Source organism: Gobius niger (genome assembly GCF_951799975.1).
Source record: "Gobius niger genome assembly, chromosome: 4".
Taxonomy (NCBI): Eukaryota; Metazoa; Chordata; class Actinopteri; order Gobiiformes; family Gobiidae; genus Gobius; species Gobius niger.
Window position 1 is genome coordinate 12,180,922 of NC_136855.1, and position 26,626 is coordinate 12,207,547.

Consider the following 26,626-nt stretch of genomic DNA (forward strand, 5'->3'; position numbering starts at 1 on the left):
AGTGTTTCAGAGCTTCAGTGTTTCATTTTTGGAATAAAAATGTGATTTATTGCATCTGTCATCTATATCTATACAGCCACTTTAATAGGTTTGATATTGATCATTTAAGAAGAAAGAACGTTTAAAAATCTAATTATGAATCGTGACAGCTGGATATTTCTTTCACAAAAAGGCATTATTCAGAAATTATATCTCTGACTTTATTTTTATGTTATTTGCCAGTTATCTGTTTGAGGATTTTAGCTTTTTTATATTTTTCATTTACGAAAACACTGTATTTGACTTTGGGGTACACATTGACACTATAAAACTACGTTATTTTTGGTATCCACCCTTTTTTTCGGCACATTTGCAGCCCTAGCCGTTAAAGTGATAGTCTGTTAAGTTTGCAAAGCGAGGAGAGATGCAGTGACATTTTAAAGTAAACAATCAAATTCCTCCCCTCTTTAACCACAAAGCCCTTCTTAGTTTGCAAAATGAGGAGAGCAGTAACAGAATTTTCAAAAGTAAATAATCAAGCTCCTCCCCCTCGTCCCTGATTGGACCGGACTTCGCTGAAAACGCTCGTCTCACTGGTCAACGCGGGAGGATACTAGACTAGATTAGTTGCTGAGATCCAGGAAAGGAGGGACTTTACAAAAAAAAAAAAATATGATTACTTGGTTTACACAAAAATGTAAGACCAGGTGGCCCATTTTGCACATTTGATAACTTTTGTAAAACATTTAGACTTCCAGACTATCACTTTAAGTAGAACCATGAAAGCAATATTAATATTCATATTTGTTGAGCGAAAAACAGTAATTTGTATCACTTTTTTGCCCTGGAACTGCCATGTAACTTGCACAGTGAACTTGGCATCAAAATTTGGTATAAAAAGAAACTTTTTTTTTTTACGACAAGAAGTACCTTACCTCCTTTCTTTGAAATATTATTACACCACATAGGTACCATTGAACAATACCCAAATGAATGGTAATGTTTAAGAGTCTGTTTGGACGTGGTTGTAAGTGCTGAGAACAAAGGCATATAATTATGGCATTTCAAATTCCCGACTTACTTAAAACTACCCCTAACAATAACAATACAGGTAAAGTTGTGTAAAAAGTATGTAAATAAATACATAATTATATGCATAACAATGACTGCCATAGTGTAATATTGGCCCGATATTGTCTCAAATTGTGAATTTTGACATCATCACATGAACCTATTGCTGCCTAGTGTTCTATATATGGATTTCAAGGGACAAACTAAGTAAATCAATTGTAATACTATGGCATTAACAGTCACACGGGGTTAAAGGCAAATCGTTTCTTGTCAAAAGTCTTTCAGCGACTTCACAGCTTTGGTTAAGTTTGAATAAAACTCGGTCATACTGGAAGGGAAGAAGGACTCGACGACGGAGCGAGGGAGCAGCCCGCCCAGGTCTGTCTGGAAGACGGTGAACACCTGCGTCTTGTTCGGCTCTCTGAGAAACACAATGAAGCAGATTGGTGCACAAACATAACTCCGGTCAGCAGCGGCGGGTGATATTGAGATCTACAGCGTGCACAGAGCGTGAGGAACTGTTTAGTAGATATGACTGGACTCACCCTGGCACCGGGATGCAGACGCAGCCACACGGATGGTTAAAGCCCCTGACAAAGCCCGGCTGAGGAGGGCATGACGAGTGGAGCACGTTGGTCGCTGCGAAAGAGAGTAAAGAGCGTAAATATACAGGGAACAAGAAGTCGTCCTAAATACACTGCCTGACCAAAAACAAAGTGTCCTCCTGTGTGTAAACTAACTGATCTGATCGGGTCCAGGTTCAGAACACTATGTGCCCAAAGAATGAGATTCTAAAAAGGGCTGGGACTTTTATCGATTCATTACGATTCATTAATTACATGGGGTTAAAAATATTAATAGAAATGAATCAAACTTTACTTTAGCACTTTTCCAGTTTACTGTGAAACGTGTTTATTCCCACAGTTAAGCGCCGACATAAACTTATTTAACCTCTTACCTCCCACCTAGCTTTTCGTCTCTTTTTCATGTTTTTTTGTTTTTTCATCACGTTTTTTGTTGCGTTTTCATCCTCATTTTTGTTGCTATTTTGATGCTTTTTTTTTTGTGGGTAGGCTTTCAGCTTAGAGTAAAGCAAAACTGGAGTAAATGTGCTTGGTTCAGGTGGGGTTTAAGAGGTTAAAAAGGTCATCCAGCAACGTTTTGGAGCAGGACAAAATAAATCAAACTGCTGTGAAGTGTTTGAAACGATCTCACATCTCCACATCAAATAAGTTCCAACGTAGGAAAATACAAAGAAGCATCAAAAACACAGCATACCTCTAAAAAAATAAATGCAACCCCTAAATAAATGATGCTTCAATACGATTAATTTCGATTAATTAATTCTCCAGTCCCACCGCTAATTCCAAGATGAAATTGCATTTTGTAATTAACTCTCTCACCTCATTTCGTGATAAAGCACTACACACTAAACCCTAACCAGTTAGTAACACATGGGTAAACACTTAATTCATCCTTTATAGCACATTTACACAGTTTATTAAACATTGTTAACATGTACAAGCATCTAAACAGAGAGTTTTGTGGCAATTTGCACCATCCGTGAGTCTGGTTGAGGTCAGGGACATTGAATCTAAACTTATTCAGGTGATCACTGTTTAGCTTTGTAAATGTCTTAGAAATGATCAAATAAGCATTTACAAACACATTAAACCCTCTACCCCCCTCCCCCCAGCTTCTCAGAGCTCACAGCCTAGGCCACTGCAAAGCCTCATTTGAAAGCTAAGACCCCGAAAACTGAACTTGTCGCTTTGTCACGTTTTTGAAGCATTTCGTCATGTTTTCGTAGTCACTTTTTTGTTGCTATAAGTTTTCATCACATTCATGTCATTTTTTTTTGTTGAATTTTTGTTTCTTTTTTTTCTTTTTTTTTGTGGCATTGTGGTGCTTTTCCCGTCACTCTTCAGTCACATTTTTTGTCGCTTTTCCATTTATGTTATTGTTGCTTTTTGTCATTCTTTTGCCACTTTTCCTGCACTTTTTGGTTGCATTTTTCCGTCCCCGTTTTCGTCGCTATTATGACACTTTTTTTTCAAGAAGCTCTTAGATTTGGGTAAAGCCAAACTGGAGAACATCTTCTCGGTTCGTGTGTGAGTTAAGAGGTTCGTGTGCAGTCAGTGTCACCGCACATTTTATTGGATTTTATAATTGCTATAAAAACCAAACAAAAGATCCACGTTATATGTTGAACCGTGTCATTTTCCATTCGGAGCAGAGTCCGCAAACGCTTCATCACAGTTTTATATGTAGACAGTGAAGCGAGAGGACTCTTATTTTTTATGTTGATGTTATAAGCACTGCAACTGTGAAGCATTTTGAATAACCTTGTGTTTGAATTGTGCTCTACAAATAAACTAGCTTTATTTGTACAGCGCCTTTCACGCGATTGACGTCACCCGAAGCGCTGCACGAGGTAATATCGCAATCAAAGAAAAATAAAGCTTCGCGATCCAACCGATTCACTCATCCTCATCGTCGTATTTGTAGCAGCCACATCTATCTAACGCTCACGCTACCCAGAATCCATCACAGTAAGACCACACTATATTTTTTGTGACACTTCAGATCCCTGTTAGTTCAGCTGGGACATGAAACACAGCGGGACAGGGCAGAGTTCACTGGGACATGTGTAAAGACGAGGAGATGTGCGTGAGCCGGACAGAGAGTGCGAGCCATTATAAAACCTCCATTCACTTTAATAGAGCCTGAGTCAACACAAAATAAAAGTGGTTAATCATTCTCTCTCTTTCTTTATCAGCCATGACATTTCACGGGCTCCTTGGGACTCTTCAAACGGAGCTGTAAGGGTTCGGCCATGTATTGTCAGTTTGTAAAAGTGCGGTACAAGCTACTTCCTTTATTATTTATTCTATGCTTTCACTATGCATTTAGGTTGGGTGTTTTTTCTTGTCATGACCCGTTTGGACCTAGTATAATCGTGATTTGATGTTGATCTAGGCCTGGGGAAAAGGCAAGATATTACATAATGTGGTATTGGGTGTAAAAAGTACGAGAACCACCGTAAAAAACATATAGGACAAAGGAAGTCGGCGCTCTCCATATTCCAGGGTCAAGCTCGCTCCTGGCCCTTATGTACGGTAGCAACATGGCGGCTGTTATAGATACAGACGGCATCTCGTCATAGAAGGGGGCGTGGCCTCATCGAGGGGGAAAATAGAATCTTTAGGGAAACTCAATTTTCCACTCTTTTTAGCCATTTTCTGGTGGAATATGAACTTATTTACCACACATAAATAAAGTCAAGTGTAAATCGGGCCCATATGGATATTTTCTCACAGCAGATTGTTCAGTAGAAGTGAAAAAACGGCAGTTGTAGCTAGCGCTAGCTAACCGTTAGCATTAGCCCGATGCTAACATGTAGCATGAAGTTAGCATTCTCAGTTTTTTATGTATTTATGGGCTGTTGAACCACTTTGCTCCTCCCCATGTCTTTGTATCTTTATTTAATAGAAACTATATTCATAATTCAGCATTTGTTACAGTAGTTTTTGAATAATTAGACAAAGTTTAGATTTTTTTAACTGTTTTCAAAAATGACCATATATGGACGATTCTAGAGATGCCGTCTGTATCTATGGAACGTTTATCTTCTTTTCTGTCACATCCTGTGCCCATTTTCAATGAGGAAGTTAAATAATAAAGTAAAAAAAATAAAGTAAAATCAGGGAAAACATGGATACAACGATAAACCCCAGTCGATAAAATTAGAGTGAGAATTCAAACTAAAACTTCGGATGCATTAAATCAGTGGTTCCCAAACGGCCCCCCCTGGAGTCAAGATGCACCACCCAAAAACCAAGGCCTCCACAAATGTATCAAAACATTTAAAAAATAAGATACCAAACAAGGCTCTGGGCCCCCTGCAGGTTGGGAACCACTGCATTGAATCATGAGGCGGACATAGAACCAAAAAACACAGATATAAGATAATGCATGAGAGCGAGTGGTTACGCACCATTGGATGAAATGGTGCCGTCTTCGTATTTTTTAACTACAATGACATCGACAAAGTCTCGTGGAGAGATGATGCCCATGGCGGCGGAGGGCGTGACTGTGCGACAGACCGACACGTCCTGCATGAGAGCGAGACAGAGGCTGAAGAACCAAAGCAAAAACACCTTTTATAGCTGCTCCGGGGACAGGGAACATTTATATACCATCCTCATCATGAGATTTAGAGACCAACAGCAGCTATAAAAGACTTACAAAAACCAACAACTACTAAAATCATGGGGAACATGGCAGTTAAAAGTGAATAATATACAGTTTTAGTGTTGTAAGATCAGAAGATGCAATACACAAAAAACAAAAACAAAAAGTTCCACACCAGTGCACACATATATGTTTGTGGATCTACTAAATAATGTGATTCATATAATAATAATAATAATAATAATAATAATAATAATAATAATAATAATAATAATAATAATAATAATAATAATAATAATAATAATAATAATAATACACTACAAAAAGTAAATATCAAGCGTCGGCTTAAATGACTTGAATTGAGGAAATGTATCTTGTTTTGAGCGGTTTTCACTCATTTAGACCTTTTTCCTGATCTGACCAAGATTACTTTGCTGGTTTGAGGACATTTCAGACCAGTTCTATGGTAAATCTCGCTGAAAATAAGAAAGTAAAACTGCCAATGGGACAAGACCATTTTTCTTACCCCATTGGAAGAGAAACTTATACTTGTAATAAATGTGAAATGTATTGAAACGAGTCAGGAACCTCTCAGAACAAGTGAAATAATCGAGGTCAAATGCCCAACTAAATCTTAATTAGTCAAAACAACAACAATTAGGATTATTTTGCTCAAACTGAGATATCTAAACTAATCTAGTAAATTACGTTTTGCAGTGTAATAATAATAATAATAATAATATATTCATTAATGGAAATGATCCCATGGCGACAATCCCGCGCGTTCTACATGCATGAGGCCCATCTATGTTCATTCACATGCACTGTCCCAACAAAAAACAAAACAAATAAACAAATACATAAACACATCTGTTATTGTACACTGCCACTCAGAGGTTTGGGAAAGAAAATCACAGATTTTTCTAATGAGGATCACATTAAATTAGTCAGAAATACAGTCTAGACTTCGTTAATGTTGTGAATGCTCCGGTGTTCTAATGGTACATAGTGTTGGCTAATCGTGTTAGACGTTAAAACCCTCATGCAATTATGCTAGTACTACAGACGAGTATTAGGTGACCCCAAACGTTTGAGCTGTAGTGTACGTGTAAAAAGTAAAATGAATAAAGATAAGTGGTTTCATATAAATTCATATAGATTTACAACGTGGTCAATTAAATATAATCCAATTTGAATATTATATCATTGCATATTATTCCTTTACTTCTCCTGCTTCCTTTTTTATTCCGTTTTGCGTTTTAGAAAGTGTCATTAAACATATTTCACTCATGTCACTTCTTGTGCAATCGTGATGAAATACGTGAGCCTGCGTGATTTTAATCAAACCTCAGTCATCTGCTCCAGAAGCTCAAACTTCTTGACGTTGCTGTCCCACTTGACTCTGAGGCCGTTCGGGATCGGTTTGAGACACTCCCAGACTTTCAGCAGACCCCCGTTCACCAGTGCCTCCCCTTTGTATCTGTGTGGGACATCAGCGCAGGACAGGACAATCATGGACAAAGGGGAAAAAAGCCATTATTCCATTGTGATGTGTTTGTGGATAACAGGTATACAATTACCACTTTGAAGCAGAGCGGGCTTTAGTTACTTTGCCTGTATCGTGTATGCACAGTATTACACTCGTCAATATCCTTTTTCACTCAATCGCTTTGCACCCATTAGTTTTCAAAAATAGCCGTTGTAGTAAAAGGCGACTTACACATTTCCCGGATACTCGACTGAAGGACGCCAAGACACGACCACATCATTCTGTGGAAAAAGAAAATGTGTTCTCATTAAGCTCTCACAGGCGAAAGTTGATCTAAACGGGTTCTTATTGTTTGTTTTTAGAGATTGAAACAGGCCTTTTCATTTTTGTTCATGTAGACCTATTCTTACTGTTCATGTAGACCTATTCTTACTGTTCATGTAGACGTATTCTTACATCAATTTGGCCGAATTTTTGTTTAGGAGGCGAACTATACATCCAAAAGGCAAGCCCAAACACTGACACTTACATTTTCTGTGCGAAATCAAGCGTATAAATATGTGTACAACCGTTTCAAAGTGAAGCCTTTGCTTTATTGTCATTTCTATCACATGTTCAGACAGACACTGAGTTCCTCTCATAGACTGTGCTCCAAACGTCACTAAGATAACACTATGTAAACTATATGTTGACAATGGGGGAGCTCAGAGATATGAGGCCTCTTAGTCTTATTTTGTTATAAAACGTAGTGTCAGATATACTGATGACAGTGGCACAGATGGTAGAGCGGGTCGTCTCATGATCGGAAGGTCGGGGGTTCGAATCCCACCTCCTGAAAGTGCACATTGTCGTTGTGTCCTTGGGCAAGACACTTCACCCACATTGCCCCCAGTGTCTGCGTACATTGGTGTATGAATGGGTGAGTGGATCCTTGCTGTAAAGCGCTTTGAGAGCCTAATGTAGGTGGAAAAGCGCTATATAAGTTGAGGCCATTTACCATTGACTGTTTTTAACATTACATAATGCAACTTGCAGCTATACCTTATGTAATTAACCACTTACAGTCAATCATTGTGGTTATACAGTAGCACAGTAGCTCCACAGTAAGCCATGTGCAGAATAAACATGTGAAAGCCTGTGTAACTGTTCTCATTTGCCACCCAAAGGATGTGCACTGTAACATAGTAAATACCTCAGTGAACTGGAATGCACGCACACTCGCACAGGCTTCATTTGGCCCTCTAACAAAATTAGATCTAACAGAGCTCTACGCCCATTTTAAATATAGAAGGGAAGGAAACTCCACCACTGCAATACTCACGGATTTTTTGCACACTTTCCACCCAGACGGATCTTTCGTGTAGCTCAATAAGCGCTCAGCCGCAAACTTGGCTTTATCGTCGTATTCCATGTTTATGACGCGAACGTGCACAATCTCTGCACAAAAGGGCCGGCGGAGGGATGGAGGACTGTCAGCGTCGCATTAACTCAAGGTCTGATCATCGATGTGGCGTCACGTTTGAGAAGCAAAAGCATGTCCACGTTGGCAGGCTGGCGGGTATATAGGTGATCCTCAGGTAAGTCGTGTCAGCCAAAGTGAATGGGACGCAATTTGGACATCATCGCTGCGCAAAAGACATCAAGGTTATCGCAAATAGGAAACTCCTGGCAGATCTATCTGTGCCAATACGGACGCCAATCCGGGACAGGCTATTCTGAAGGCGCGCGGCGATCCATGTCTGCAGAAAAATGATGGAAACGCCACTAAAATCCAATACCAAGTGCGGTCGTGGTGAACGCGAGGTGAAGATGAAAAGGGACCGGTGGGCGTGACCGTGCGCGGGGGACTGGGCCGTCATTGGCTGGAGCTCGTGAGATTAGCGGCGCGGTGGAGATTGTAGCCAATGGGATCACTGGAAGGCGCCATGTCACCGGTTGCCTGACAGACCGTGAGCCAATCGGAGGAGTCCCTGAATGTTCGGCACAGCCCCAGTGAGACCCAAAAGAAACCCATTGGAACGAATGTCCAGCTCCGGCGGCCATGTTGTGATGGTCCAATGTGTGTGTGTTTGTTTGTTTGTTTGATTTAGCTTTTTGACTGTGATTCATTCACTTGGACAGTGTGTAATTAAAAGTAATTGTGTGTGTGTATATATGGTGTAAACTAAATGTTGTACTTCTGAGTAAAAGAGAGCAAAGTGCAGTGTTTTTGTGGTTAACATCAATGGGGCATATTTGAGTAAAATGATGTCCTGACAAAGACATATGTGTGTATTAGGACAACAAAAAGATCACAAGGTTGAAATGTTTTATACATTTAATATATTGCATAATTGTCTGCATGGGTCTGCAATTGTATGTGGCTAAAAATAAATAGGCAGCACATCCAAAGGCAGAAACATTAGTCCTATAAAATAATAATATTAATAATAATATTTTTTATATCAATCCGAAATAGTGGGAGCCTTTTCAATGCATTGACAGTGGAGGATGTCTCCCGCCTTTTTGTCCTTTTAAGGAACAGGCTGCGTAGGAGGAGATTGAGCAGCCACTCTGGCCTATTTCTAATTAGTATACCTATGGAACCGACCTATTAGCTTAATTGTTAAATTTCACTCTCTCTTTCTCTCTCTCTCCTCGTTTTGCAATCTTACAGACTGTCACTGTTTAATGGAAATGTCTGTCCCTCATTCTCCTTTTTTGAAAATATGTTTTACCTTACTTGTAATTATAATTTGACAGCATTGGACAATCCCAAGATGGCCGCCAAATTTGCCACATGTCATGTCTAGGGTTGCATTAGGCAGTGGTTATGCATTTCGTCCAACAGGATGGTGTAACTTGATACTTTTGCAATATATGTGAATGATCAAATTGAGAAAGGGATTACAGCACTTTTGACATTACTAAAATGTTTGGACTCGTTTTTTGATATGTATTATTTCTTACTAGTACTAACCTCCGCAGTTTTAATATTGGCAGGTAGCATCCACAGGAGTGGCCAGGACATTTAGGCAGTCCCAGCCTCACAGCCAATCAGAGAAGTGGACAGTTTAGCACATCTGTCCCATCCATAGACTGTCCCATGAACTGCCATGAAATCAGCCCAAAAGAACTTCGAAGCAACTGAACCAAAATCTGAAAATTGGTAAGATTCATAAGAAGAGGATGTCTACACAAATGTAGCTAAAGGTTCGCACTGCTACATTTGGGATTTGTGCTGAATCCATGTTCTTTTTTTTTTCTTTTCTTTTTTTGTTTTTGTTTGCATCTTCGTAGTTTCCACTTCTTTCCAGTTCTCCGTCTAAGGGACAAAGAATGGTAAACTGCAAGAACTCAAGGCTATCTTAGGTAAGGCCTTTTATTGCTTGGCTTATTTTTGTATCTGTTTGTCTGAACTACCTCATTACAAAACATTTACTTTTGTAATTTTTCTTTACTTTGTGGCCTGTGAAATTAACATGGCTGATCAATCTCCTCCAACGAATCCTGTTCCTTAAAAGGGAATAAAGGTGGAAAGCCCTTGCAGGCGGCCCGGCCTCGAGCCTCCACAGAGCTCCAGAGCCTGTCAACCGTAGAGTTAGGCTTCAACTTTTCATTTATGTTGTACACTGAAAAAAGTGAAACACTGCTGTTGTTGATTCAATATGTTCTTTGCTATTGGCTTAAATAAAGAAAATCAAATTGGTTAGTCCAATTAAAACCATATAGATTGAACATTGTGTTTTGATACATTTTTGTATGTACATCCAATGGTCTATTGCAAATTGACAGTTATTTATAAAAGTTACTTGATCTAATGAACAATCGTTCGTCGAGCCATCGAACACAGGGGGCAGCACTGACAACCGCAGCACTTGACTCTACCAATTAACGCTGAAGAAGATGACACACCACGTGTTCCAGATTTCAAATGTGGCCAAGACCTTTTCACTCAAGATCTAGCCAGACCCACTGTTGGAACTTTACAGCGAGAAAAGGTAAGTTAAAAGCATATTTAGACTTGTAAACTTAATGAATGTGTCCTGTATGTATGCACAGAGGCGTCAGATAGAATTCTCCTTAAGTTGAATTTTAATTGAACATGTTTTGGCACTAAAACTGAATAATTTGATTGTGCATCAAATCTCTTAAATATTGTAGGCTATGAGTATTAGGTTGAAGGTTTTATTTTTGACCAATTGCACCCTTATGATTTAGATATTACACTAACTTTGGAGGGTTAAGCGCAGCCGCCATTTTGTGTCGTGACATCGCCTGGACTTTGAAATGCAACTCGCATAAAATAAATACTATCTACCTTTACTGTGCTTTAAGCTGATATGAATATTATTCCTTAACGTGTTTTGCAAGCGCTTAAACCAGTGATGTGACGTTCACGAACGAATCAAGTCTTTGTTCGTCTCTTCACTGAGAACGACGGGAGCCGAGTGGAGCCAAGTCCCTGTAGAGAACATGAACTCTTTTTCTTTATTATTCCTCTTCGCGCTTAAAGGAGCTATATCATGCTATTTTAGCCATTCCAAAGTTAAGTATAGGCATTTATATGATATATTGTACCTCTACCATTATGGAGCACTCATTTTTGTGATAAATATAAGTGTTTTCTGGAGGTATTTTTCAAACCCGGAAGACACAACGCTTCGATTCAGTTAACTCCGCCCCCTCTCTCCGCACATACAACTTTACCGTAATATAAATAAACAGCAATAAGTGAAGATACTTCACGATGCAGTTATAAGGAGTTGACATCTGCAACACAGCTTCTTAAATGGCTAACACACATGCTAATATGCTAACACACAAGCTAACACACGTTTGGATTGACTCACCGCTCTGCTCCATCGCTGTTTACATTATGGGACTCGCGTTGGTTATAAAAGTTAATCCACTTTGATTCTGGCGGAGGTTCCCCAAACATCCATCAGAGACAGTCACAGAAAAACAATATTTTGGTGATAGTCGCTGAATCCCGGAGAAAAAAACAGCTGAGTGGCCTCTTCCTGAAAAGGGTTGAATATAAACTCCTCGTCCTCGTAGCCAAACGCGCTTCTTTTTCTCCGTGACATGATCGTTAGTTAAGAATAAATAACAGCTGTGTCCAGAATAGGCAACGAGCTCCATCTTCACAGCTGCAGCGCAAACATGACTGATCTGTTCAGACGCGATGTGTTTGTTTTGGCCACAGCTGACCTGGAAGCACTTCGGGCACATCCTTTATTTATTTATTTTTATTTTATTTATTTTATTTATTTATTTTTTTACTCTTTGTTTCTCTCTTATGACAGAAATAATGAAAACGCTGTTTTACAAATTATAATCAGGCCGTAAGCATAGAATTAAGACATTACATTACAGACGTCGAGCACTTCCGTTCCGCCGTTGTTACGACACAATTGAACACTCAGTCGTTCACCAGGAGAGGGAGGCGCAGCTGCTCAGAGAGCAGGATTCAGGAGGATTGCGGAGAGCTGCGTGAATGAAGCCACAAACCACTCTGGGGGTGTTTTTAATAAGGAAATAGCATAACAACATGGCTAAAAGCTCCAAAAAGTCGATTTTGCATGATATAGGACCTTTAAGTTGTGCTTGATTATTTTGCGAAACAAGCGTGACTGCTGGAGTGGGGCGGAGAGAGGAGTGGCACAGGGACAGACCGCGGGACGTGAGCGCGGCCTGCGGGGAAAGGGTTTAAGCGCGCGGCTCTGGGGAAACAGCGAGTGAGCGCGGCCGAACGTTCCCAGCGCCAGCTCTCCCGGGCCATGGGAGAGAAAAGGTGCGCGGGGTCGGTGATTGAGGAGGCGGCTACAGAAGCCCCGACACGAAACATCTTCCACCTGTTCGCTCAGCTCCACTCCGCTCTTGGCCGCCTCCGAACGGCAGCGACATCACCGCGCCCACTGCCTCCTCCGCCCCGGTCACCTCCACCGCTGCTGCTGCCCCACAGGGAGCTCAAAGTGAGCAGCATGAATGAAATAATAAACAACTGTTTGGGGCAGACGAGCTCCTAAACGAGGAGATCGCGTTGAAACACTATTATATGACCTGTAATTACAATTAAAGGACAGAAAATGTTTGACCCAACTTCCAAAAGTGACTGTCATAAAAAAGTCATAAAAAGTCATTTGTAAAATAATTTGTTCAAAAAGCTGAACCAAGCAAATGTAATTAATGTTCAGCTCTTCTTTATTGTGTACTTTTTGTAATTTTAGCATGAATATGCGTTGCACTTTTTTTCTTAACTTATTTATTACATTCAAAAGACTATATGCATTTTAGTCTGTTAAATTTGCTGAAAAAATGAGACCATTTACAGTTAAGTAATGTATTTTTCTGTGTCTCATCTGCACAGGAGCCGTCCCCGACACCAGTACTAGGACGAGGACTCCTGTTTGCTGGTCATCTCCATTTGAGGAGGTAGGTCTATGCATTATTTGAAAGGCATAATGTTATGTAACCTTATTGTACCAGCACATTTTCAAGAATATATCTATATATTTAAATTACTACAATGTCTGTACATACTTGTTTACAGTTAAATAATTGTTTTACAGGCTTCCATGAGCAGTACACTGGATGCAGGTACACACCATGTGTACTGAAGTTAGTGATGCTGTTCCAGTGGACGCGCATTTAAAGAACATCAGGTATGACTGGGCTTGAAAATAATCATGTCTTTGTAGTGCTTGTGCTCTTAGCTGTAAAATCTCTTATTATATTAGGTATGGTATTAACAACCGCCAATTTTACATAATTTACAAAACTTAACTGTTCAGATTTGAGCAACATCAATGCTATTAATCATTTCTCTATTTGATCGGTTCTTTATTGGTTCTCTGGGTTCCTGATCAATGGCCTACATAACATATGTGCATCTTGTAGTTTTACATTTGATCAGAGCCAATAAATGGATCTTTTTTGACAAGTGTGCGAGCTGACAATGGGCTCTATTCACACAAGTGACACGTGACTTCAGACTGGACTCTCTGGGAGGCACTGCTTTCCTCTCCCATTATTTCCCTATGGAGGATTAACAGTGTCTCATCCAAATAAATGAATAGTTCTAGATTACATGGCAGGCTGTAAGTTACTGACAGTCAGTGTTATAAACATCATACTGGATGTAAAGGCTTCACTGAAGGACATGTCCGTGTTCCATCGTGGTAGATGTTTTTGTCCTCAAGCTAAGGGCTAACTTTTTTCTTCGGTCAAGTATTTACATCCAACATAATGTTTTTAACATGTACCATCAACTGTTCATGGGTAATTCACTGTCCATGGAATCTAGAGCTTTTCATTAATTTGGACGAGACACTGCTAATCCCCGACAAGGAAATAACGGGAGAGGAAGAGCAGCGACTCTCGGAGAATCTAGTCAGAAGTCCCTCATATAGAGCCAATCATGTACTATAATGCATTTGAAAAAAATCTGCAAATAAGCCTTTGGATGTTATGTACATAACATCGGCCACTGAGTTGGCAATGTTTTCTTGAACTGTCCCTGTCAAAGAAACATATAAATGAATAAGGGTATTGTACAAATATTAGAAAATGAACTGAAAGCTGACGATATTAGAGTTGCAGGAGAAATATGGTTTTATTTTACCCAAAAACTAAAATTAGTTCTCTTGTAGTGCTGTGCAATACCTAAAATTTTGCAAAAGATCAACATCATGTAAATACTGGAGCCAGTCCTTTTGTCTAAAATTGGTGTATATATATGCTTCTTTATATTTTAATTAAGAAATACCATAGGAATGTATCATTTTCTAACTTTACTTTACAAAATGGGGGAAATCAGGCTTTTTCATAGAAAGAGAAGAAGAACGACATTTCAAATATTGTAAGATTCTGGTTTGTGTTTAACATGAAGTGCACATTTATTACTGATTTGGGTATTTTGAGAGCGGACATACTTACTTACATACTTTCTCAGAGCTCCCCTTTAATACATGTATTTTCAGTTTTATCTACAGCTGCAGTAATGTTATTTACAAAACCCTCATACTGTAATTATAAAGTTAAGATACCAGTGGCTCATTCAGACTCTGTTTGACCTGGTTAAGACCTGGTTTGACCTGGAGTTTGCATGTTCTCCCCGTGTCTGCGTAGGTTTCCTCCGGGTACTCCGGTTTCCCCTACCACTAAAAACATGTGCAATAGGCCAGGATGAATGATGTGTGTGTGAGTGAATGTATGGTGGTGTCAGAGGGTCCGTTGGCGCAGACGTGTGTAGTCGCGAAAGCGCCTCTGACAGTCTCCCCCAGGGGAAACTGAAGCTACAAACGTAGCTTTCCACCACTGAGTATGGAGTGAATGTGCAATTGTCTCATGTAAAGCGCTTTGTGACTATATGTCTGTGAAAGGCGCTATATAAATAAAGATCTTCTTCTTCTTCTTCTTTAGCCGGGTTTAGACCCGACCATGAAAATCATTGCATTATTTGTAAATTCTAATATGTGTTATTCCCCTCATGTTTTGCAGATTCAGCAAGATTTCCGTGTGGAGGACGAGCCGATGGCAGTCGTCGTAACACCCATCGTGAAGATTGTGACAGATCTGCATTCAATGGTTCAAGACTTTGCAATTCGGACTCATAACGCCTCAACATGAAGTACCCAAAGAAATGTGAACGCACAGTTGAATTCATCCTGAAGGTACTCATGGGACTGGATAACAAGAAATGAACACGGATCACAGGGAGACTGATGCAGTGATTAGTATGCTGTACCTTGGCTGCACAGTTGTTGTTTTTTGGAAAATTCTTGTTCATCCAGTTTTGCTGTGAAAGTGTTTGAAAATGCATAACAATGTGGCTAAATACATTATACTACAGTTTTAACACTTTTTCTCAAAATGTTTAACCAGCTTTTGAACCTTGAGCCAAGAATTGAAAAATTAGAAAGTATGAAATGTTTGTGTGTACCTACATTACTCATATTACAAAATATTGCAATTTGCATTTGTACATACAATGTCTTTGGCAATAAAAAAGTAAATTAATCCAAATGTGTTTTAATGAAATTAATCAATTTAAATGAAATCAATAAATGGCATTGATTAAGCCATTAAAAGTACATTGGTTCAATGAAAAAATTTAAATTGGCTCATATCTGCTAATGAAGAGTTTTAAATTGACTCAATTAACCTTTGAACATTCAAGTCAGGAACATTTTTTTGTTGAACCAATTTAAAATGTTCACAGTTACAGATGAAACATTTATAGTTGGACTAATGAATATATATCATTATGAACAACTAGTAAAATGCGGATGTAAATGATTTCTAAACAATTTGCAGATTAAGCCAATGTTTTATTTTTCTCAGTGTACAAAAATCAGCGTGGTTAACTGTGATACATAGCCCAACATTATTACATGTGTCATAGCAATTTTTAGAAAGAAAATTTGGAGCTATAGGCTCCAAGCAGTGCTGGGGAGGTTCTGTTGGAGTCACCCCTGGCCACCAGGGGGTGGTACTGCAGCAATATCAGCTCCTGCCCATCGGCCCTAAGAGATATTTATTTGATCATGATCATGGCATTTGACTGAGATACAGGCCTATGGGTTAAAAAACTCTCCAATTTCTATCTAAATGAATTTCCCCACGGGGACAATACATTTTTTCTACTTCTACTTCATCTATATGCTGTATTTGAATATTTATTGAACATTGTTTTTCAGTTTGGATGCATTTGTGAGAGCTGTGTTTTTGTATTGTCGGGCACGGCCTGATTCCAGCACACACTAAGGGGGCTTTAAGGTTGGGAACCATTAGATCCACAAAGTGAACAAAACACTGATGCCTAATGGGCACATTTGGACTCATATGAGTATGCACAGTATGCGTGCATTTCATTCCACTCAAGAGCGACAGTGTTGCAGATGGTAGAGCGGGTCGTCTCGTGATTGGATGGTTGGGGGTTCGAATCCCGGCTCCCACCTTGCCTCCAGCGTCTGCATGCGCTGCTGTGTGAATGAGAGTGTAAATGGGTGAGTGGTTCCTTGCTGTAAAGCGATCTGAGTGCCTAGTGAAGGTGGAAAAGCGCTATAAAACTTGAGACTATTTATCAGAGCCCTCAACACTGTTAAAGCACCTTTGTGCTGTAACTAAAGCTCCACGTTTCATTCACCCCATTGAAGCATCAATGCGCGAGTATTGTTTTTAGTCATTTATTGATTTATTTTACAAAAGAAAGCTTTTTCAACATTTTTTTCTTTAAAAACATATTTACAGGTTTGTACAAAAATACAAAAGTGATTCAAATCTTATAAGTCCTAGCTAGTTTTAAACATAGAGCTCATTTTATGTCGACAGTTAAACCGTGTCTTCGGTCTTCTTCTTCACTGTATCAAGGTGAGCATGTTTAGTGTTAATCCATATTTTATTTTAAATACACATTTTTAGTATTTCTGTCAAGTTATATTTGAGTTATAACAATTTTGGACTAAGCTGCATCCAATAATAAATAGGTGCTCAGTGGACAAAAAAATTCAATATTGCACCATTTGCCCAAACACTAAACAAACTTCCACCCTTGATATTTTTGACATTTTTATGTGACGCTTTTTTACAGTCAATGCCTGTTTTGTTCATGAAAATTAAAAATGACTTTTGTTAGATCAAATCAAACTTAATTTGGAGTCAGTTGATGATATTTTTCAATCATACTTTTACCACGTGTTTTCCGTATATGCACTTTGAATGAAGCTTGTTGTTCTGGTTAATATACTGTATCTTTCTCTTCTCTTTCCAACTTTCACAGCTCCAGCAAAACTAGGACCAGCACCAAAAGTGGATTCTTCCTCACGAAAGATTCTCTATTATTTTCTTTACATAGACGAATGATTGTCCAGTGAGTAGTAGATATACAGTACAGGATTAACCCTTGTTGGTGAGCACGACTATACAGAACAGAATTAGCCAGACAGTTTGTACACCTATAACACACTATCGAACTAGACAATTCAACAGAAAATACAAAATATCTTCTTGTGGTATGGACACATCCCTCAGATAAAAATAATGATATGGTGGTGTCCTTTTCTTGGTTCTTTTTTCATTACTTATTGCATGCTATTGTAAACACAACAAATCAAACAATGAACAGGAACAAGTGCGCTTTAGCAATATGATCAATGTAAAATTCATAATGTTAATTCACAGCATTGTACGCTCTCCATCTTGCACAGTGTCAGTTCTGCAATTCAGGTTCGCTGAGTTTTATCAGTTGTGATTCTGTCTGTCTGCCTATCTATCTATCTATCTATCTATCTATCTATCTATCTATCTATCTATCTATCTATCTATCTATCTATCTATGAATTTACAATAAACAATAATTTGTTTTGCAGAAGTATTCACAGAATACAGTGAATGTTTTGTTTGAAGTACAGTCTCTGAATGCATGAACAACCCAGTTTCCAGAATCAATGATGCATAGAATAACCGTCATAAATAACAGTCCTGAAAGACCAATTCACCTCTCTTGGACTCTGGTGTGGATTACGCTCACGATTACTCAACCCCAGGTCAGTAAGTAAATTTCTTATTGTTGTAAATAACCATTTATAAATATTACTGTGTGATTAAGAGGCTTGTCTGAGGCTCAGCAGCATTGCAACAGCTCTTAACCATATTAAGCACAAATTTGAAGCTCACGATCACTTTTAGGATCCCCTTTACAAATATTATTCTATGTCTCATAAATATCTGGAAATGTAATAGAATATTGGGTAATATCGGCTCTAAAAGGCAGTTGGACACTCAAAAAGCAACTGGATTTTTATGGAAATTCATAATTTTACACAGTTTCCGATGCCATTGCATTAATTTGTATTTTCAACATTTATTACAGGCCCCTGCAATTAACTCAGAGTAAGTAATCCAAAAAAAGGTTTTGTTTGTTTGAGAGGCGTGGCTACCTCGGTGAATGTTTTGAATGTCCACCAGCCCAATGCTACTGGGTCACTGCAAATAATGGAGAGGCAACAAGAGAGGTTAGAGAACTGTTAGTTTTCATGTTAGTAAGACCTGTTCTTCTTTGCTACACTCAGTGGTTTGTTACAAAAAAATCTGCCCGTCTTATATAGATATTACTATAGTTTTAGTACAAATATACATTGTTATTTCATTATAAGAAAAACCTCCCTCTCAAGAAGTGCAAAAGTAAGATTGGCTCATGGAAACCTGTCCAAATCTAGTCCCAAACCGATTGAGTACCTTCTAGCATCGTCACCAACTGCACTTTATAGTGTCTGTTCTGAAATGCACTTTTCTGTTTTAGGCCTGAAGCACAACAGGCCTGCCGAAACTGGAAAATCTACTAGAGGAAGTTGAATTTGATTGGATTCAAGTGGGCAAGTACTGCCCAGACTAATAACTACTTCTAGTACAAAAGGCCTTTGTGCGATTGTCCATAATTCACCTGTTTCTTAAGTCGCTCCACTATAGGCACACAAGACCTTGTTCCATCATGAGACACTCAGTCCAAGATAACTCACTGGCATGTGATATCACTGAAACCTTTCACAGTGAAAGATTAAATATTCCAACAATACAATGGAGCCACAAAAATGTTGACAGAAACCAGGATCTGGGGATTTTATATATAAGGTCATGCAACATGATGAACTTTGTCTTCATGTTCTGAGGCGCAATTCTACAAAAATACATGCATCATGTTATTTTTTTAATATAATTTGTATGAAGAAATATAGCATGATTGGCTCTTAGTGACCTCATCTATGTCCATTGATGAAGTTTAATACATAATTTGGTTTATTATTGAAGTCTCATTAGTATTAACAAAATAACGGCTGACATAGTGTTTGGCCTCTTCTCTGGGCCAAAAGTATTTTTATCTATATTTTTAGAAATGTCTTTTTAAATTATACATTCACCCACACCATTTAAAACATAATTAAAAATATTAGTGGATGTTGTATGTGCTCGTACATGCACACACACATTTTGATTATTTAAAAAATGTTGAACTTTTTAATTTTTTCTTAAAAAAGACAGTTTATTGAAAATAGGTTTCCAGTTTTGTTTTCTTCCAGATTTTCTTCTGATGCAGTATTTTGCAAGACGTTTTCACTTTTATTCATTAAATGAGCAGTGTCTTGCTACACTGACTGAATAGAAAAGGTATAAACAAGTGTGTATTATGCAAGTCAGATTTAAGTGTCATTGTGGAGTCACTACTGGCCCAGGTGACGCACCCTTTTCAAGATTTAAAAAGTAGCAGGGCCATATCAAAAGGCTGGACCTGTCTCAGAGTAGAGGTCGGACATCTCTGGTCTCACGCTATTAGGACGATCGATCATCATGGGGGCTCCCATCGGAGTTTTCTGTGTCTCCTTCAGAAATGGCTTGCATTGGGGCGGTATAGAGCCGGCTGCGTGTACTATACCGACTGCTGTTTGCTACAGGGGGGATCCGGGAGCGCCCCTGACGAGACGCAGCTGACATAGGCAGGGTTTTGGGAGTAAAACTCTCCGTGTTTGCTCTGGGAAAGAGACCAGGTATATGGACAGGTTCCAGGTTTGACAGAGCGGCTTCTTGTAGGGTTGAGGATAGTTCTTCTGCTTGTCTGAATTGTCCTTCTTGGAGGGAATCCCCAGGTGTTTTAGGAGTTATGGGGCTCTTTAAAATCTCTATTGCTGACATGCGGTAGCTGGTGTCAGATCTACTACCCTTCTTCAGCAACAAAAGTTTAAATTCCTCATTTGACGTACTGGACTTTTTTGCACTGCGGTAGATGGGCACCGGAACTCGCTGTGCCCCAGCAGCACATGCCAGCGTCACTGGAACATGGACAGGAGGGGCAGGAGGGGCAGGTGGGACGGTGATTGTAGGGATATTACCACTATTCACTGCTGCTGGAAGGCAATGGCGAGACTTTGTGTTCACGTCTCCGGAATCTTTACGACCTAGGACCTTTCTCTTAGATCTGAAAAACAGAAATTGTGTGATGAAGAATTGTGTAAACATTGTCACAGTTTTACAGAAAAGACGGAGTACCTGTGTATCATGGCAAACAAATCCTCTGTAGTACGGCTCTTGTTAGGGGAGGTTATAATTATGTCATCATCCACTTTGGCGTCGTCTGTCACAGGTGAGAGTGAATTATCACTGGGTGTAGAATCTGCAGAAAACAATATCACCATCATATATGACGTGGGTGTTTTTTAAAATTAGGATGCCACTTTAAATCACACTTTTAAAATAGTTTTCATAGCTTACAGTAATTGTGCACCAGAATATCAGACTCTTACCTTTACTAAAGTAGTCTTCTGTATCAGGAGTGGTTGAGTCATCTTTGCTCTCTTGGAGCTGCTGCTGATGGGCACTTCTGGTAGCACCTGATGTCACCTCTTCCTCTCCGACTTGCTCTTCGGGTCCGCCTCTTTTTGCATCGCTGATTAGGTAAGGGTGCGATGTCTCTGCTGTGGTACCAGGCACTTTGAGTGGACTAGACCAGGGCCCTGAGTCAGAATGGAATCCCCCGTAGGCCGGGGGTGGAGGGTGATCAGATCGCATGCTTATTCGGGAACATGTAGGTCTCAGTGGCTCTTTGACTGGTTCCTCCTCTTCTTCTTCTTCATCCTCCTCATCGTCATCTTGCGAAAAAGAACGCTCTCCCAAAACTCTGAACTCTGGGTGACCTTTACTTGAATGAGAGAGTCCTCTGAACTCAGTGTGTGACTGTATATGTGTGTGTAGATCAACAGGGGAAGGATGAGGTGCCCGCGGCACAGGTCGATGCAATGGCGAACCGTCATCTGTATCTGATAATGGGTCTATTCTGGTTCTGAAGGCTGTCATTGACCAGAATGTTCCCGGTCCGTATCGATCATGCCTGAATAGCAGGCTTTCATAAGATGGAGGCCCATCTGGGTGCCGACCTGGGGGAGTTGGCTGCAAATGTTCTGGTGAGAAAATGTGGTCATGTCCAGGGGGCCTTGGAGGGGGCCTTCGTGGAGGCAGAGGTCTGGCGTTCACTGGTGGAGCAAGAGTGGTGCTACTGTGAGGACATTTTGGTCTGGTAGCTGTCTCTGCTATACTTGGTGTGTCTTGGTCAGTACTACTTGGACTATCGGCTGAATGGTTGGATGTATGCTGCTGCCCTGTACGTGGAACAGGTAGAGTAGACGTTGTCACACTAGTGAATGAAATTGACGGAGCAGAGACTGGACATGGAGGAGGGTTGCTATATGAAGTTTCTGGGCTTAGTAATTTTGCCCCAGCATTAAAAACATTTCCAACTCTGTGTTTGTTGTAGTGCAAAGTGTGCATGTGATGTGTTCGGTGTGACAGAGTGTGTCTGCCATGACCACCGTGAAGAATGCTTAGATCAAGTTGAGAAGGTGGAGGTGGAAAGTCTGGGTCTCTTTTATAGCCACAGGAAAGGGAAGCTCCGTCTCGTGGAAAGTGCTGTAGGGAAGAGAGAGAAGACTTTCTCTCTGGCACTTTCGGCTTTCTTTTGCCCGTTGAGGGAGACAATGGTCCTGGGAAGAACGCTGCTGAAGAAGAGGGCAGGGTGGATGTTGGAGTTTCTGATTGACTCGAATAGCCACTTGATGGTGAGGCTAAGCCTGCCAGTTTCTCCGGTGATCCCAGTTTAAAGTCTGGAGGTGGGGGGCTAGCTGCCCTAGTTTCTGAAGCCTGGGCAGGAGCTTGTATTTGGGTGTCTGTAGAGGATGAGGAGCTTTCTGGTGATTTGATGCAATCCATAACAGTTGTTCCTGTGGCTGTGCTCGAGTTGGACATCGATGTGTATTCACCATTGTTAATTTTCTCAGAGTTATGAAGCCATAGGTCTGCATAGTCAGATTGTACAGCGCCTTCGTTTTTAAAAGAGTGGGTGTCTGCGGAACTAAAAGACATGGGCTCTACTATGTCAACAGTCTCTCGTAGACCCACCCCCCAGGTTCCCAATGGCTCTGCTACAAGACACGATGTCTGCAGTTGGTCTGGACCACCACTTAATTCTAATTCTAGCTTCATATCCATGGAAGACGTAAGTTCATGTTCATTAACCCTCTTTGGTTGATCATACTCTGTCTGTGTGTCTGTTCCAACATCAACACAGCTACTCGGCTCCCTCAATGAGGAAATCCGTTTTGGTGGCGGAGGTTTGACTTTTGTTTTTTTCACTGGACGACAAGTCCTGCCCAAAGTCATAGTACCAGATGAATAGTTGTAAACCCCATGTTGTAGTGGTGCTGCCACAGTGTTTTGGACGCTCTCAGGCCCTTGTTCTGCATAGTTATACGTGTAACCTCTGTAAGTTTGGTTGCACTCCCCAGAATTCACACTTGAGAAGTAAAAACTGTCTGTGTCGACTGGGTAGCCGTCTTTATCAGTGTTGCAGGTCTTGTCAGTAAAACATGTTTGATCTTGGAGACCTTTGTATTCCTGGGATAATTCATGGCTCTGGTTTTGCGTCTGGTCATTTTCTTGGTCAGCGTCAATCTGGTCTTGGTCAGGAGGATAAGCCCACTCCCCTTCACTGGCTGTACTTACTCCTGCATCATCCAGCTGGTCGGTGGCTGATGAGGTGAAAGAACTAGACCTGTGGCCCTGCCCTTGTGGTCTTAAATCCGAATGGTAAGCGGGATCTAGCGAGTAACCCTCATCACTGGCATTGGGCACAGTGTTGAGCGACAGTTCAGAGTCGCAGTGGGACGATCCTGTGAGTGGCGGCGACGAGGGAGGCGGGATTGTCTCGGACGTCTGCGATGGACATGTTGAGCTAGACCCACTCCAGTTACCACTTGATGACTGGTGGTCCTCCTTGTGGTCCACGTGTGTACCTAGCACTCCCGTTGTGGACACTGAGTGAATCGGGCTGCTGAAGGTATCCGAACTTGATGAGATTTCACAGCTGCCCATGTCCGCTTTACGGGGCAAGCGGGAGCGACCTCTCTCCATCCAGCTGTGCTCCGGACTACCCCCACCTCCGCCTCTTTCCCCCGATCGCTGCAGCCGCTTGAGGGTCCCAAGCTGTAAAGGCTCGGGTGCCGCTTGGTCGTCGGTGCTCTCCTCCTCATCCTTCATCATCATCATCTTCATCCTGGGACTGGGCCCTGATGGGATAAAGTCCTCTGCTTCATACGGCGACAGCTCCTCGTCCTCCTCATCATCATCGTCGTCGTAATTATCGTCATCGTCATCTTCGTCACTGTCGAGCAGCCGACCACCCTCTCGTGGGAGGCTGCGAGATCGTAAGCGGCTATGGCTGGTGGAGCTGGTGTAAGTGGTCTCAGATGGGTCGCCCAGCGCAGAAATGTTGCCCGTAGAATGGGACAGTGAGGCAGGGAGACCTTGATGGCCACGCTGAGCTCGGATACGCCTTCGGGAGGGAGCTGCTGTACCTACAGGGACAATGAAAAGAGTGAAAATGATGCATGCCTGGTCTGGCCTCTTGGCATTCTTTCCCGTAATTACAACAAGAGCCGCAATTACAGGAAAGCAAAGATTTTCATTTCTTGCAATGTATTTTTAAGTAACAAGTGTTCCTGTATTATTCCTAGAGTGTGAATTTATTATTTTGGACCTCCCTTTGTCTGGTTTGATACCTAGGGACTCTAATCTCCTTCCTGCAAACTGTGTTAATGTGATGCTTACTAATCTATTAAAGAACTTACATGCTATAAGGAAGTCATCGGTCTGGCAGCCAGAGTCGCGGGTGTGTGAGAGGCGACCACTGATTGAGAGGTCTTCTTCATACAAAGAGAGTTGGTGTGGGTTGGCATGAACAATCACGGTGCGCTCTCTTGTTGCCACTGGTGATTCATCTGAATCTAAATACAGACACATCTTCAGTTCAAATCTTTCTTCTTGTAATTTTGAATACCAGATTAGATTAGAATGCACATTTTGAGGGAGGTAATTTAACCTTTATGCTTATTTACATTGTCAGGTGTCTGCATATAGCCATAAGCTAATGGATCAGATCTAACTCAAGACGACTGGTCCACTTGAACATACCCATGTCCTGTTGCACTCTTTTAGGTATTCCTGTGATAGTCTTCCTTCGCCGCAGCTTTCTCCTTCTCTGAAGCACTGACTGGGAATGGACAAGGGAGCAGCGGGCACTGGCTTCTCTGTCAAACCCTACTCCTGGAAAACATGAGACTGCATTGACTTCCAGCTGGCACGTTGAAGGTACTTTCAGTGTTGAAATTATCCTAAAAATGTATGGACTTAAAACACAAGACCCATGGTCTGGAGAGAACATTCTAAGAGAAGGAACCAAACCTTTTTAACATGATAAAATGCTCACACGTTAGTATAGTGCATTGATCTTATTCTATCCTCTTCTTACCTGTGACGTTGATGGGAATGATGCAGGAAGAAATGGAGCTGGGTTCGGAATTTGGGTCTGGTGAGGTGTGGCTCTCCCTGGTTCGGGCGGCCTTTTTGTCCTGCATAACGGGGGCAGCAGGAGCCGGTGCTTTGGCTTTTTGGCCTCCAGTGACCTCAGCGATTTCATTCTCTCCCGTCGAGGTAGACTGAGGACACCAGAAGAAAGACTGTTAGCATAGACTGGATGTAGTGAAGGGGAAATGTTGATGGATGATCATTTTGTATCCTTTTAATTCATGATGATAATGAGAGTATAATGTCTTTAAAATTTAGCAGGTTTTACTCAAAGAAGCTGTTACATTGAACCAACATTTTTGTGCTATATAGGCATGGATTTTTCAACAGTAAAATCCAGTTTATTGTGTCTAATGTTGTCGTAGGCGAGACGTCTAAGGTCAAATTAAATATGTATAATGTAACGTGTCAAGACGTAATAGCATGTTGCTGATACCTTTCTATTCCATGGAATGAAGTTGCAACCATCGATTGGATGAAGTGAGTAAAAACACTCAAACTATAAAGATAGAGTACGAAAAATAAAAACACAACAACAGAAATGGGATCATGAAAAATGAGCAATTAAATGTGTTAAAAGGCAGAGCTAAATTCCTTAATTTTAACTTTGTCTTACATCCAGTAACATAATTTATAATCAATATGCATTACAAAAAAAAACAATAATAATCTCACAACCATTTTATGCCTTACCTTTCGTTGAACTTCTTCTCGTACTGATCTCTCCTGTTTGGAAAGATACACAGTTTATGATTCATGAGAGGTTTGGAGAGCAAAATGAGTTGAAATTTATTTACTTTTTTAAGTGGACATCTCACCTTTTTCTGTACAGTCTGAATTTCAGTTTCCCTAACAATCATCTCCTTCCTGGGTTGATAGTCAAGTTCTTGCTCTCGCTCCGCTCTCTCTTGCTGTAAGACGACACAAGGAAGACGCAAGTTATTCAAACTGACGGTAAATAATTTGCAGGGCTGCAAATTCCTCAGTCCAAATCAATTGTCTAGGTCTTGCTCTAGCTCTTTTTATCTTCTTCAGGACCCACCATGAAGCTTTGCCTGTTGCATCATACATTTTTACTTCTATGATCACAGTTTGCTTTTCTTGACTTTTTGCACTCACAGCTCTGGCCAGCCGACTCCTCTGCTGCCTGCGGATGGTGTGCGGTGAAGGGAAGGTGGGCATAGGCGGCGCCACCGAGATCGAGATGGTTACCCGGCTCCTCTCTCGACTCGTGGACCTCTTCTGTTGCTCGTCTGCATCGTCAAAGTGTTATGTGTCATGTTAGAATTTCTTTATATTTCTGTGAGCAGTGTAAACCTGGACTTGTCGTACCTTGTTGCAGGGCTCTGAGGCAGAACTGGGCGTTTCGGTGCAGCTCCTCCAAACACGGCGGCCGAGTGCAGGGGTGAAAGACGTTGTGGAACTGGTGCCATGGCGCCTGGTAGTGGAGCGACAGCTTACTCTCCTTCTCAAGGTTAGACACCGCTGCAGACGAAGAAGAAA

At 40.8% G+C, this 26,626-nt stretch overlaps 2 protein-coding genes across 4 annotated transcripts in view; both read right to left on the minus strand.

Annotated features, from left to right (window-relative positions):
- Positions 1-632: 632 nt before the first annotated feature.
- On the minus strand, positions 633-8,571 carry stard5 (StAR related lipid transfer domain containing 5). Its single transcript, XM_079555742.1, has 6 exons — positions 8,055-8,571; positions 6,965-7,014; positions 6,592-6,724; positions 5,048-5,165; positions 1,596-1,689; positions 633-1,471 (listed from the first exon to the last, which is right to left on the minus strand). Exons 1-6 carry the CDS (start codon positions 8,142-8,144, stop codon positions 1,321-1,323), a joined length of 636 nt encoding a protein of 211 aa, XP_079411868.1. The 5' UTR covers positions 8,145-8,571; the 3' UTR covers positions 633-1,320.
- A 9,975-nt stretch (positions 8,572-18,546) lies between these two features.
- Positions 18,547-26,626, minus strand: part of nhsb (Nance-Horan syndrome b (congenital cataracts and dental anomalies)) — a 59,718-nt gene continuing 51,638 nt past the window's right edge. Inside the window, exons 2-12 of one of the 3 annotated variants that reach the window (XM_079555017.1) lie at positions 26,456-26,608; positions 26,243-26,376; positions 25,942-26,034; positions 25,817-25,849; positions 25,560-25,622; positions 25,068-25,254; positions 24,731-24,862; positions 24,388-24,543; positions 21,013-24,114; positions 20,759-20,882; positions 18,547-20,687 (exon numbers count right to left, since the gene is read on the minus strand). In XM_079555017.1, coding sequence (XP_079411143.1) covers positions 20,045-20,687; positions 20,759-20,882; positions 21,013-24,114; positions 24,388-24,543; positions 24,731-24,862; positions 25,068-25,254; positions 25,560-25,622; positions 25,817-25,849; positions 25,942-26,034; positions 26,243-26,376; positions 26,456-26,608 — 4,820 coding nt within the window. In that variant the 3' untranslated portion in view covers positions 18,547-20,044. The remainder of the gene's footprint in view (positions 20,688-20,758; positions 20,883-21,012; positions 24,115-24,387; positions 24,544-24,730; positions 24,863-25,067; positions 25,255-25,559; positions 25,623-25,816; positions 25,850-25,941; positions 26,035-26,242; positions 26,377-26,455; positions 26,609-26,626) is intronic. The other 2 variants (XM_079555019.1, XM_079555018.1) reach the window with 2 other exon arrangements.

Bases quoted from the DNA above. Each gene is read 5' to 3' on its own strand.
- stard5 (XM_079555742.1), bottom strand. From the start codon at position 8,144: ATGGAATACGACGATAAAGCCAAGTTTGCGGCTGAGCGCTTATTGAGC. The intron at 1,690-5,047 runs GTGCGTAACCAC...TCTCTTTCGCAG, and splicing joins CGGCACCATTTCATCCAATG to CGACCAACGTGCTCCACTCG. The intron at 1,472-1,595 runs GTGAGTCCAGTC...TGTGTTTCTCAG, and splicing joins GTCTGCATCCCGGTGCCAGG to AGAGCCGAACAAGACGCAGG.